Source organism: Piliocolobus tephrosceles, chromosome 5 (assembly GCF_002776525.5).
Source record: "Piliocolobus tephrosceles isolate RC106 chromosome 5, ASM277652v3, whole genome shotgun sequence".
NCBI classification, from domain to species: domain Eukaryota; kingdom Metazoa; phylum Chordata; class Mammalia; order Primates; family Cercopithecidae; genus Piliocolobus; species Piliocolobus tephrosceles.
Window position 1 is genome coordinate 127,692,934 of NC_045438.1, and position 12,388 is coordinate 127,705,321.

The window sequence follows — 12,388 nt, forward strand, 5'->3', positions numbered from 1 at the left end:
TAAGCTGCAACATCACTTTGATACAAGGCCTACGTAACACTGATTTTCAGGTTTGCACATATACTTTAGAGAATAAAGCTTCTTTAAAGTTGTAACACATAACTGCTTCCCACCAAACAAGTTACTCAGGTCCGCTACATATGGCAGCCAAAATTTACCCTTCTCACAAAGAGTTGAAGATCCGCTTTCAAAAATAAGGATACAATTAGATAAACTGAATGATATCTGAGAACCTTATTAAAGACTTCATTAAACAATTAAAATGATATAAATTAGCAATGGGTAATTCATCTTGGAAATATGGGAGGGAGGACAGATATATAAACAAAAATGTAGATAGGTCTTTCTGATTATTTTTCAGTAGGCCCTCATAAATTCCAACATCTGAATAATAAAATGATGCAGCCTAACTAAGCTGCTCATTATAGTGGCAAAGTAGAGTACCACTCTCCATAAGTCCACACATGCTGGTGGAATTCATCATTTGCAAGGTGTCTCAAGACAGTCTGAAAGAAGAAATCAAAATATGTGCAAGTATATGTCCAACTATTTAGAAAGAAGTGTATTGATACCTAAAATTTACTTTGAAATACATCAAAAAATGGATGAATGGGTGGAGAAATATCTGGTAAGGCAATTATAGTAAGATGTTAATAATAGGCCCTAACTGGCAGGTATACCAGGTGTTTATTTTCAAATTTCTTTGATTTCCCTGCACACTTGAAAATTCTTATTTTCAAAATAAGAATTTTGGGAAATTCTTATTTCCCAAATGAATGTTGGAATGTTGGGGAAAATATAACAAAATTTAATCAAAATAAAAATCAATCAACCCCATTACTCATAATCAAAATGGATACAATATAAGAATCTATGAGCCATAAATAACAGGCTATGTCATCACAGCAAGAGGACTTGCGGCCATATGGTTCTCCAAAGCACTGCCCTTGATCTAAGGGAATGCTCACTAGGTAAATTTCTAGCTATAATTTGGATTTACATATAGATTGGCCAACAGAGAGCAAATATAATCAGCAACATGAACAACTGGTTTTCTGATTTTTACACCAGTCTCTTTGGAATTGACTGACTAAGTCTGCTCCTCAGAGATTCTGGGTATAGAATAGAAAATCAGGTTTTCAGCCAGACTGTGAATCTGTTAGGGACACTAACAGCCTTCCCTAAATTCTATCTTGTCTCTAATACACAATACATTTATGTCTGTAAACTAATGAAATTAAGGTTATGATGTAAAAGAATATATACGATTCCATTTATATAAAATCTCCAAAAGACATCAGTAATCTAGAGACAGAAAATAGATCAGTGGTTCCTTGGGAGTGGAGAATACAGGGAGACAGGAAAGAGGGAGCTTGACTGGCATGGAGCCTTAGGAATATTGTAGGATGATGAAAATGTTTTATATCTTCATTGTGGTAGTGGTTGCACAGGTGTACAAATTTGTCAAAACTCATCAAAATGCACACTTAAAATTATTATACTTTGTATCTAAACTATGTCTCAATACATTTATTTTAAAAATAAGGATCATGAAAGGAATGTCTTTTAAGTTTCAACGCCTCCCCAACTCCAAATTTCCTTCTTATATGAGATTTTTTCTTTGACTGATATCCAGAAGTTTACATCTTTACAAGACTAAAACATAACTTGAAGCACATGATAATGACTAATAGATGTAACATATTTTCTTCTTAACTAGTTTATCCTGGTAATACAAATGAACCAATTTAGCAATATTTAAATCTATACTTTGAAGAGTATAAAGAGTTGAAGAGCAGCTTCAAATCTGGCAGCAATTCTCTCTCACATTAATGACAGTGATTTAATCTGTATCATGATATTGATAACTATTAACGGTTAATGCTATAAGCAACTGGCTTCAGTAAAGTTGTATGTTCCTACTACTGTGAGATTCAGTTAGCAAGACTGCAATACAATTCGATAGTCTTTCCCAAAGTGCCTCTTTGCCCAAGATTATGACAAACTTAAGTTAGCCAGATTTAGTCTGTCTAGCTCTTGCTCTTAACACAAAGTTTTGAATGGTTTTTCCTCAAAGAGAGAGAAGTAAGAGTGTTTATTCTGGCTAGCATGAAAATTCTCTTCCTAGTGCATTCTCTTCTCAGTGTAATTCTCTTTGCTCCACTATTCCAAGGTGCAAAAGCTGAAATTTAAACAACCACTCACTAGGAACCCATTCTATGTGGACCTATACACACTCCAAAGCTAAAACCTTCAGAAACTCAACTAGTGTAAACATATGAAAAGTCCTAGAATAACCACAGCTGATAATCACTACCAGGCAAAGCCTAGAACAGTAGCTTTTTAACTTTTTTGATCACAACCCTTAGTAAGAAACACATTTCATTATCACAACTCAGTGCACACATAATGCATAAAACATAACTGAAATGAGTTTCAAGTATTTACCCTTATACAACACAAGATGCACTTTGATATTTTCTATTCTTTTTTTTTTTTCTTTTAAGAGAGAGGGTCTCCCTATGTCACCCAGGCTGGTCTCAAACTCCTCAGCTCAAAGAATTCTCCCCACTTGGCCTCCCAAAGTGCTGGGATTACAGGCGTGAGCCATCATCATGCCTGGCAGATATTTTCTATTCTATTATTTTAAAATTCCCAGCATTGGCTCACTCAATTTCTTTCACAACTCAACAAGTGGGTCCTGATACATGTTGGATGAAAGACTAGACTACAACAAAGGGCTGTCCAGCTTCCTCATCATTCTACAGATTTCTGGATTGGAGCTTTCTAATGCACTTCTCTCCACTAACTATATACCATGTGCCAGACACTGTTCTGAAGGTTTTAAAAATAAAAAGAAATATCTGACGAAAAGTCTAACTTCAAAGAGTCTTTAAGTTTAGTAATGGAGTAAAAACCTATACTGGAATCCTAAGAGATAAAGTGATATGGGAATTTGGAGGACAGAGATTTGTTCCAGCTGGGGATAAATCAACAAGGCTTAAAAGAAAAGGTACTATTTGAACTTTTTTTTTCTTTGCTATCAGAGGCCTGCAGGATGAACTGGTCTTAAGTGTGAGAAAGATTTAGCTATGTGCTGATGTGGAGGAAGGTGAAGTACTACAAATCAAGAGAGCATAAAAACAAGAACAGAAACAGTTCAGCATGTGAGTAGCAGACTAAACGGGAAGAAAAGCTTGGGGCCACACTACTGTCTCTCGAAATGTCAAAGAAATTCTTCTGCAGACTGGTGGAAGCTTGAAAGGTACTTAGCAAAAAAGTTACCAGATTAGAATGCCCTTTAGAAAGATGCCAAGCAAAAGTATTTAGTGATTTTGAAGTGACCAGAACATACCTATGTTTAAATACTAAGGTTAAAACATCTATTTCAGGTCAGGACGCAGTAGCTCATGCCTGTAATCCCAAAGTTTTGGGAGACCAAGATGGGAGGATGGCTTGAGCCCAGGAGTTCCAGGTTACAGTGAGCTATGATTGCGCCACTGTATTCCAGCCTGGACGATAGAGGAAAGCCCTGTATCCAAAAGCAAACAAACAAAATTTCCAAAGGCAAATATACATGCTTTTTAGACTATTTAAGCCCTATCATCTCTTCTGCTAATGCGGATAATGTGACAATCAAATGAATTAAGAAAATGATTTAAGCAACAATGAAAAACTCATCCTAAAAAGTGAAAATAAAACCTGTCCCCGAAGTTTCAGTAATGAAAGAGCACTGGAATACGAGTTTTCTGAAACCTACCAGTTGTATAGCATTAAATGTGAATTTAGAAATGGGCACCAGATACTGAAGACCTCTATGTGCCAGGGAATGCACTAGATGATTCACATGAGTAAAAATAATTTTCAGAGTCCTAGGACAAAAGTCTTCTCTTCTTCCCCAAAGAACCCAGCCACTATCACGGGGGAGAACCAATAAAACAAGTCAGAAACTTGTTTTTTCAATCTTATGAAAAAAATGTAGCTCTAGATCCCTTCTACTTGAACCTCCATACAAAATAATAACTGTTTCCAAAATATTCCTTAGCAAGATATACAAGTATTTTACCAACTGGGCCTTTCCCCACTAAACTATCACTACTACTGTCCACTTCCCTATCCCATCTTCCTGCCTCAAAGTGTAATTTGATTCCTCCGCACATGCTTTTTCTCTCTTCAAGCAATGCTCTTCCATCTTTCTTGTGGAAGAATTACCATCATTCTTCAAGGCCAGTCAAAAGTGCGGCGGAGATAAGCCTTTCACAGAGGCTAGCTCACGCATCGATACGTCACAGCACTGAACTTGGCCCCTCTACAGCACTAACCGTTAGGTATTAACTACCTGTTCACCTTTCCATCAGGTAGGCACAGTTCTTATTGACCTCTACGGACTCGCTCCCCAATACATGGATTATACCTGGCATATACTGCTGGATAATTGGTTGCCAACAGCAACCTCTCACCCTAAGGCAAACCCCACAACACTGTTAAAAGCTTCTAAACATCTGCCGAGAAAACGTTAACACAGGATTAGAAAGTGTATCAGAAAAACATAAACCAAGAGATGAGTGGACTGGGTCAAGCCTGACACAAAGTAACATAGAAAGGCGAAAGCAAAAACAAAGGGGGAAAAAAAAACCCGAAACTGTACTACATTTCCAAGGGAGGGAGATTTCACAAAATGAGCAGTGGATAAGACTAGTAATATGAACAGCAAGTTGTGCAGCCTCCGGGAAAAAGAATGCGCAAGGGTATCAATCTTCTAAGAGTGAGGTTCCAGGCACCGAATTGCACTAGTCTTACAGCCCGGACAAGAAAGGGAGACTGCTTGGTTGGGCTCCCAGACGGAGGTGTGCGGTCCTGCCACAGCGAACGGGGCGGAGAAGAGAGGAAATGACGAGCCAAAAGGGGTGGTCACGGCGCCGGGCCGGAGACTCGGGCGGAGCGGACTGGGAGGAGGGGCGCAGCGGAGCACGGGGAGTGGGCGAACTAACGGCCCCCTCTCCCCACTAGGGAGACAGCGGGGGCGGGCCTGTAGGGCTCCGAGGCGAGGGAGGGCCAGCCCCGTTGCCAGCCGCACTCGGGACCCCGCGGCCGGGGCGCGCACCTTCCCAGGCCTCCCTCCCGACCTAGAGGGGCTGCAGATAGACAGACCCGGCTCGAGGGGAGCCGAGGGCCCGGGGGAGGCTTCCTGCCCCAAGGGCCGGAGAATGGAGAGAGCAAGGGCAGGTTTAAGTTTGCGGCCAGAACTACCAGGAGGAAATCGCCGAGGCCCAGGGCGCGCATGTGTCCCCTAGTGTAGGGCCATTCGTGGCCCCGGGCCTGGGGCCTGAGAACCTGGGCCTAAGAATCGGGAAACGGGGACGCATTCCCAACTGATCCTGGCACCCTGCGAGGGTCGGAGCCCCGAGGTGCCTGCTCCCCGGGGCGCCATCCCCGCGCGGGGCGGCCCCTGCAGGCCTCGGCCGGGAGTGCCCCGAGGCGCTCGCCGGCCCCAGGCCGGGGCCGCTGGCCGCCCTGCTGGGCTAAGCTCAGCTCGACTCCCCGGGCTCGACGGGCGCCTGGGCCTCTCCTGAGTGGTCAGCGAGACCCGCCAATCGGGGCGCTGGGGCCGGCTCTGGGCCGCTGGATATTGGCTCCTCACACTCACCGTGCCTCGCTCCCCCGGTTCGCTGCCCGCGCTGATTGGCTCCAGTACCGGACTCCGAAACCCAATCAGAGGCTCCAGCCGCCGCCGCCGCCGCCACTGCCGCTGCCTAGCAAAATGGCGAACCCGAACAAAGGGGAATCGGGCCTCCCTCCAACCGCCTCCGCGCAGGCGCCTCTGAGGCCACGCCCACTAACTCCAGTTCTGGGCTCGCCCCACCCCTTTTGAGGAGCAAGGCGCAGGCGTTCCCTGCAGCCACGCCCGCCTTCCTGATTTGACACCACCGCCAGTGGAAGGAATACGCAGGCGCCTTCGAGACGCGCCAGATCGTTCAACTCAAAACGCTCCTTTGAGCTTAGTACTACGCAGGCGCTAACTAGCCCCTTTGCCAGCTGCCCACCCCTTTCCAAGTGGCCACTAGGACACACCCGTACGGCTAATGCGCAAGCGCCACTTTTCCCGACTCGTGGTGGGCAGTTTCGTTACGCATGCGCGGGCGGCGGCGGGACACCACGGAATTTACTGCCGGAAGTTCGGCGGCCTGCGCCAAAGAGTGTGGGCTCGGCTAGCAAGCTAGAGGGGCTCGTTTCCGCCCCGCTACCGGGCGGGGGCGGCCATCTTAGATGCGTGCCATTAAGGGCTTTGGCGGGATTGGCTCAGCGTTTGGGCTGGTCCGCTGCTCCTCACCTACCAGGGTCGGATCCGGAGCCCTTCCCCGCGGGGCGGGGACCTCCAAACAACCGACTCCTTTCCAGGTGAAGGGTGACTTGGGTACGTCGGGGCTTTGAGCGAGCCTCCCCGCACCCTCCCATAGGACCCCAGGACAGACCCTGCGTCCTCGCTGACCCGCCCTAGGGTAGGAGACAGAGAATGGGAGGCTTCTCTAGACTCTTTCCTTCTACGCACCCCCCAAAAAAGTGGGGGGGGGTGAACGTTCTATGAGAGGCGGCCTTTCCCCACACCTGGGGCTCAGCACGCCAGTACCTTGTACACTCTGTGGTTGCGGCTTAACGGGACTGTGGCCAAGTCTCTTCTGTTTTTTTTCTAAGCTCAACCCACTGGGGAACTACTTTTGCGTCCTGCGCAGAAAAGGGGAGCGTCCTAAATCCGCCTGGCTCGGGAGTGGCCCTGGAGAAAGGAGGAGGCGTGTCTTGGGGCTGGGCTTTGCTTCCGCTGACGGAGCGGGGCGCTCCAGGAAAGCGCGAAATGAGAGCGGGTCGCTAAGCATTCTTCCTCTTTTTTGCCCCAGAAGAGTTTTGTATTACGTACCAGGGACCGAAAAAAACTCACATTCATCTATAAACGTTGGGGGGAAAAGCCTATTAAGCGGGTGTAAAGGGCAATCAGAATATTATATACTAAGGCTGCCTAAGCATTTTTACTTCCTTTTCCCTTCTCATAGCTGAAGAAACACTTAAATTCTGGAAATAGCGACTCAGTATCATGGCCAGCAGCCTTAATGAAGATCCAGAAGGAAGCAGAGTGGGTAACAACTATTAACTTATTGGTGAACTGAAATTCGTAATCATGGAGGTCAAAAGCATACACACTTTTTAATTAATGATTGAATTATCTTTTTTTCTCGCTAGCTGATTTACTTAAGAAAGGCTCAAAATTCTAGGCAGGGATCATTCATTATTTTCCTTTTGCACATGCTGTAATTGATTTGGCTTTAAATCAGATTGCAGGAAGGGGTGCCGGGAGAGGTAGTCGTGGGGTTCACAAAATAAAACTTTGTCTTTTCCTTTGCACATTTTTTAGATCACTTATGTGAAAGGAGACCTTTTTGCATGCCCTAAAACAGACTCTTTAGCCCACTGTATCAGTGAGGATTGTCGCATGGGCGCTGGGATAGCTGTCCTCTTCAAGAAGAAATTTGGAGGGGTGCAAGAACTTTTAAATCAACGTGAGTTTGGGAAAGCACTTACCTGGTTTGCCCTGGCTAGAGCACCTTTTAATCTGTTACACTTTAATAAACAAAATATGCAGATAAAGAGGGGATTCCTAAGAACCAAATGTTTTTAGATTTTCCTCCCCAAGAATGGCCTCTAGTTTGGACCTTTATCATTATCAAACCTGAACTCCTGTGAATGTTTTTAATCTCTTCCTCTTGTATCATAAAACTTTCTTGACGATATTACTGCACTTCTCTGAAACTTGAAATAACTCTGAGATGCTTAGGCTATAGGTTGGCATTCAAGATCCCCTCCTTACCAATATTCTGCTTTTTCTTCAAAGAGGAATTTAGAAACCTCTTCTTCCTTATAGACCCCTCCCATCACTTTCTACGGGTGACTTTAAACCAGAAATGTGCACTAGAATCCTATGTAAAGCTTCTGAAACAGTTTCTCAGACCACATTCCAGGCTTAACAGACCCATTGTCCACAGTATTTATTAGCCTTAGACAAAAGCAATTCTTACTGCTTTGTATTATAGTTATTTGTAATGATGATACCTTCTCTGGATTGAAAACTCCGTAATAATTCCTTTTTTCTATGTCTATATTTCTCTTAATGCCTTATACAGCTCTTTGCATGTAAAAAGATAATTATTGAGTAAATACACATTTGGCAAGTAAAAAACTATACATTATAAAACAATTTCAAGGCAATAGACAAAGTTTGTGGACAAATGAGGTTGTATTTCAAAGTAGTGGGATCAAAGGTGGGTTGTGAGGAAACATGATTGTAAGAAAGCTGTAAGTTAAGGAATATAGTATTTGGGAATGCTGATAAAAAGCAGAGTGTTTATGGGAGACAATAGATCTTCTGTATTCCCTTCTTCAGTGTTGAAAATTATTTCTAGTTTTGAAGTAAACTCAGATCTGTAAAGATTTTAAAATCTTAGAGATCAGTGTTTGGTTTTCTTTTTCATTTCTACTATTAAATAACTTTTTCTTAGAAAAGAAATCTGGAGAAGTGGCTGTTCTGAAGAGAGATGGGCGATATATATATTACTTGGTAAGATGGGCCAATTCCTTTTTTTTTTCAGGGTCAATACTTAATACATTTTAAGGATTTGTGAACAGATGGGCTGTACTACATTTGTGTTGATCATGTTGGTCCATTCTAGTCAACTAAGGGTGTCAAAAAGCTTCTATCTTATGACAACTCCAGTCCAGTGATGGTGGCTCCTTGGAGCACTGGGTTAGAAAGAAATGTGAGACTGCATCCCAGCTCTGTGGGAAAGTCCTGTGCCATTTACCATAGGTCTGTTCTAAGACTTGCAAAAGTTAGGAATGCCTGCCATACTATATTTACTAGGCAGAGTGAGATAAAAACAATAATGTCTCAAGAGACAGATTTCCCAAAGGAGCTTTTCTCTTATTCCATGTCAACTAGCACACTGCTAGCAAGCGGGTGAATAAAAACAAAATAAAATAAGTACAGTCCCAAATAATACCTAGCTCCTCTCCTAACTACTGCCTGAATGTAGGGTTCTTCAGCAGTCCAGGATGGCATTTGGTTCCTGAAAGGGGGTGACTTCCTTAGTGGTGGCAGTGGGTAACTTACAGCTAACCCACTACAAGCCTGATCTGGATGGCAAACTGAGTGGGGAGATGTCCTAGCCCCTTTGAATTCTGTGCTTAAAGCTTATGTGGCTTCCAGTGTTTTAACTGTGGGACCCTACCAGTTTTTTCTGTTGTTTTATATAGAGAGACAAAAAGCAAGCAAGCACAGATTCTAAATAAATAGAGGCTTTTAGCAGGGAATTTGCAGGTGGTATGCGTTCTTCCCTGTTACAGATACGCAGCTTATCTCTTGGATGTGGCACAGAGACTTCACTTACCTTGCTTAAAAGTATTGACAATAGGCACCACTAGCTAATCTCATGGGTTTCCTAGGAAAAGGAAAGATTACTACGTGGCAGAGTCTGGGTTTCTCCGTCTTTATTTAGTGGATTTTCTTGAGGCTCTCCCATAAAAATGTGCTTTCTCTTTTACTTATCGGAATGTTGGGGGAATGTGATGACTTTTCTTTGGCTATCATTTTGGGATGATGAAAGTTTGAATTCTTTGTGTTCAGATTACAAAGAAAAGGGCTTCACACAAGCCAACTTATGAAAACTTACAGAAGAGTTTAGAGGCAATGAAGTCTCATTGTCTGAAGAATGGAGTCACCGACCTCTCCATGCCCAGGCAAGGAAATCCATGGCCCTAAATGGAGATTTAATTGATTGGTGGGGTTTACTGTCTTACCCAAAGACAAAGCTTAACCCAAAATATAGATTTAAAGGTGGACAAAAGTCAAAATTTTGTAAAACCACCAGTGAACCAGTTGTCTGGTCTTAGGCCAAGGCATAGCCATTTTCTAGCTTGAGTTGAATGAATCAGGACAATTACCTTGAAATACACATCTGCCTCAGCCTACTTAGCCGAGAGCGACTGTTGTTATTCAGCCACATTTGTTGAATTCTCAGCACCCTCTTCTTGAAGCTTGGCCTTTATTGCTGAAGCAATATGAGCTAAAGAATCAAGACTGAGCATTGGTGGTTTCCCTCTTGGACCACTTCCCATCTCCCAAACCTATTACTTTGTGTCAAGAAAGTTGTAAATTATCATTCCCTTTTATACTGCGTGCTGCTTTTGGTCAGTGTGGGTAACAGCCAGAGGATCTGTCCCTGATGTAACTTCTTAGACCTTAGCTATTGGGAACTTAAGGGAATGACATTGAGGGTTCAGTAGTCCCTTTACTTTCTTTTCAGGCAATGGGCCTCACCTCTTTTCTTCCTGTCACCCTGGTAGATTTGAGTCAATGCTGAGCATACATGCAATTTTGTCTCAAGCCCCACATTACTTTGAATGTGGCCTCAATGTCCCTTTACACGGGTCTTTGATATAGTTATGATGTATGTGTCAGAAACTGTTTTTTTATCACAATTCCTTACGGACTTAATTATCACATTCTGACATGAAATTAGCAATTTTAAGTCTCTTTTCCCTAGGGGGTTGAGGATCACTAGAGTAACACCTTGGGAGGTGCCAGGTAGTAGAGTTTTATGATTAAGTTTATTCTCACCAGGGTGTTGCAAAGACCTTACTCCTGGATTGCAACCATTTCACCATTTCCCAGCATTCCATCTTGACTTTCTTTTTTGCGGCTCCTGTACCTCATTCCTCTTCTCCTTGTTTTCGTTAACATTCTGTTACCATAAGTGCATTTTAAAAATACCAACCTTTCCCCATCCATCCACAGCCAATTTTAGTCAGCAGTCATAGAGGGATAATGAGTCTCCCATGTCATGACAGTTATACGTTTCTAAATGTACCATGAAATAGTTGGAAAGTGGTATTTTGTTAGGCAAACACAAGTGATAGTTTTTGGATGTCAGAGCTGTCTAGGAATGGTCTTAGGTGACTCACAACAAGAATTGACTTCCAAACTCCTACCATGGTTGCCTATAAGGGTGTCAGACTAGGTTATTTATTTTTATGCTTTGAGTGGATATAACTTGAAAGAGAGAAGGAGCAGTTTCCTAGACACTTTCATTACCATCAATGGAGATATTTTGTCTTTTTCAGGATTGGATGTGGTCTTGATCGTCTGCAATGGGAAAATGTATCTGCGATGATCGAGGAGGTATTTGAGGCAACAGACATCAAAATTACTGTGTACACACTCTGAACCAGTGAACGTTTTGGATGTTTCCGTGTTCTCCTGTGTCATCTCTACTGAGCCATAGGACTGGGCAAACCTACCTTAAAATAGGCAGAGGAAAGTTTCATGAGAAGTAGTGTGTTTAACAAGACAGACTTTGGTTGCTGTATTAAAGTATTTGGACTACGACTGTGGAGGAGGGGTTGGTTAGGATATGTTGCTGTGTTTTTTTGAAGAAAAGTGAGGAGTAGGTGGCTTGATAATAGGCAGGGAAACCAGATTGTTGGGACTATGACCTTCTTCTCCAGTATGCTACCTTAATTGTTTGGCTGGCCGCTAGGTGGCAGCATTGATTCTACTTCTCTGCTTTTAAGAGAAATTTCAGGAAGGATGATCAGTTAGTTTGGCATTTTTTGTCGTTTGTGCACCTAACTTGGTGTTATCCTTATGTCATCAGATTCCTCCCAGGGGAGAGTTTTTGTTTTAATTACAAAGTTAAATTCTACATTGTTAAGAAATTTGTGGTGATAAAAATGGAAAAATAAATACTTGGGGGGGTTTAGTGAGGTTCTGTGCTTATGTGTGTTTGTTCTGGACGTGGGTAATGGAAGATTCACCTACAACTTAATTTCAAACAGTCATACAAAGGGTCCAAGTGGGAGGAGAAACAAAGTGAGAAATAAGAGAGAAAACTGGACAAGTCAAAAGGCAGGTTTTTAGCATCTCCTCATGGTGAACTTTTCCCTCTTTTGTCCACTGCGTGGTTTCTGTGATTGAACCTGTCTGAATTTAATCATGAAAACAAGTGAAATAATATATGTTAAATGCCTGGCAGAGTTCTTAACACACAGTAGTGACCCAATGAATCAGTGATTCTCAAAAATCCTTATGAACCTTCTTTAAAAAAATAAAGGCCACTTTCTCTCAAAAAATTCTCACATCTGTCATCCCAGCACTTTGAGAGGCTGAGACTGGAAAATGACTTGAGCCCAGGAGTTTGAGACCAACCTGGGTAACATAGTGAGACCCTGTCTCTACAAAAAAAAAAATTAAAAATTAACTGGGCGTGGTGTTGCACACCTGTAGTTCCAGCTACTCTAGAGGTTGAGGCGGGAGGATGGCTTGAGCCCCGGAGATTGAAGTTGC

General features: G+C 43.0%; 2 protein-coding genes across 21 annotated transcripts in view; one reads left to right on the top strand and one right to left on the bottom strand.

The window, feature by feature from the left end:
- The window catches only part of NFYA (nuclear transcription factor Y subunit alpha), a 29,276-nt gene extending 23,459 nt beyond the window's left edge, over window positions 1–5,817 (bottom strand). For 9 of the 12 annotated variants that reach the window (XM_023212751.2, XM_023212746.2, XM_023212740.2 and 6 more), the window contains exon 1: window positions 5,648–5,817. The gene's annotated coding sequence lies outside the window, so the exon portion shown is untranslated. The remainder of the gene's footprint in view (window positions 1–5,647) is intronic. The other 3 variants (XM_023212747.1, XM_023212739.3, XM_023212744.1) reach the window with 3 other exon arrangements.
- A 212-nt stretch (window positions 5,818–6,029) lies between these two features.
- Window positions 6,030–11,809, top strand: OARD1 (O-acyl-ADP-ribose deacylase 1). 9 transcript variants are annotated; one of them, XM_023212755.2, is made up of 6 exons: window positions 6,083–6,399; window positions 7,047–7,126; window positions 7,406–7,550; window positions 8,547–8,605; window positions 9,671–9,783; window positions 11,167–11,809. In XM_023212755.2, exons 2-6 carry the CDS (start codon window positions 7,088–7,090, stop codon window positions 11,267–11,269), a joined length of 459 nt encoding a protein of 152 aa, XP_023068523.1. In that variant the 5' UTR covers window positions 6,083–6,399; window positions 7,047–7,087; the 3' UTR covers window positions 11,270–11,809. The 9 variants fall into 9 exon arrangements, with proteins under 9 accessions (XP_023068528.1, XP_023068527.1, XP_023068526.1 ...); XM_023212754.2 differs by having other exon boundaries at window positions 6,086–6,415; XM_023212752.2 differs by having other exon boundaries at window positions 6,093–6,399; window positions 7,047–7,130.
- The last annotated feature ends 579 nt before the right edge of the window (window positions 11,810–12,388 follow it).

Coding starts and splice junctions, on each gene's coding strand:
- OARD1 (XM_023212752.2), top strand. CDS start 6,268: ATGCGTGCCATTAAGGGCTTTGGCGGGATTGGCTCAGCGTTTGGGCTG. Junction 7,131..7,405: donor TCCAGAAGGAAGCAGAGTGG/GTAACAACTATT, acceptor CACATTTTTTAG/ATCACTTATGTGAAAGGAGA. Junction 7,551..8,546: donor GCAAGAACTTTTAAATCAAC/GTGAGTTTGGGA, acceptor ACTTTTTCTTAG/AAAAGAAATCTGGAGAAGTG.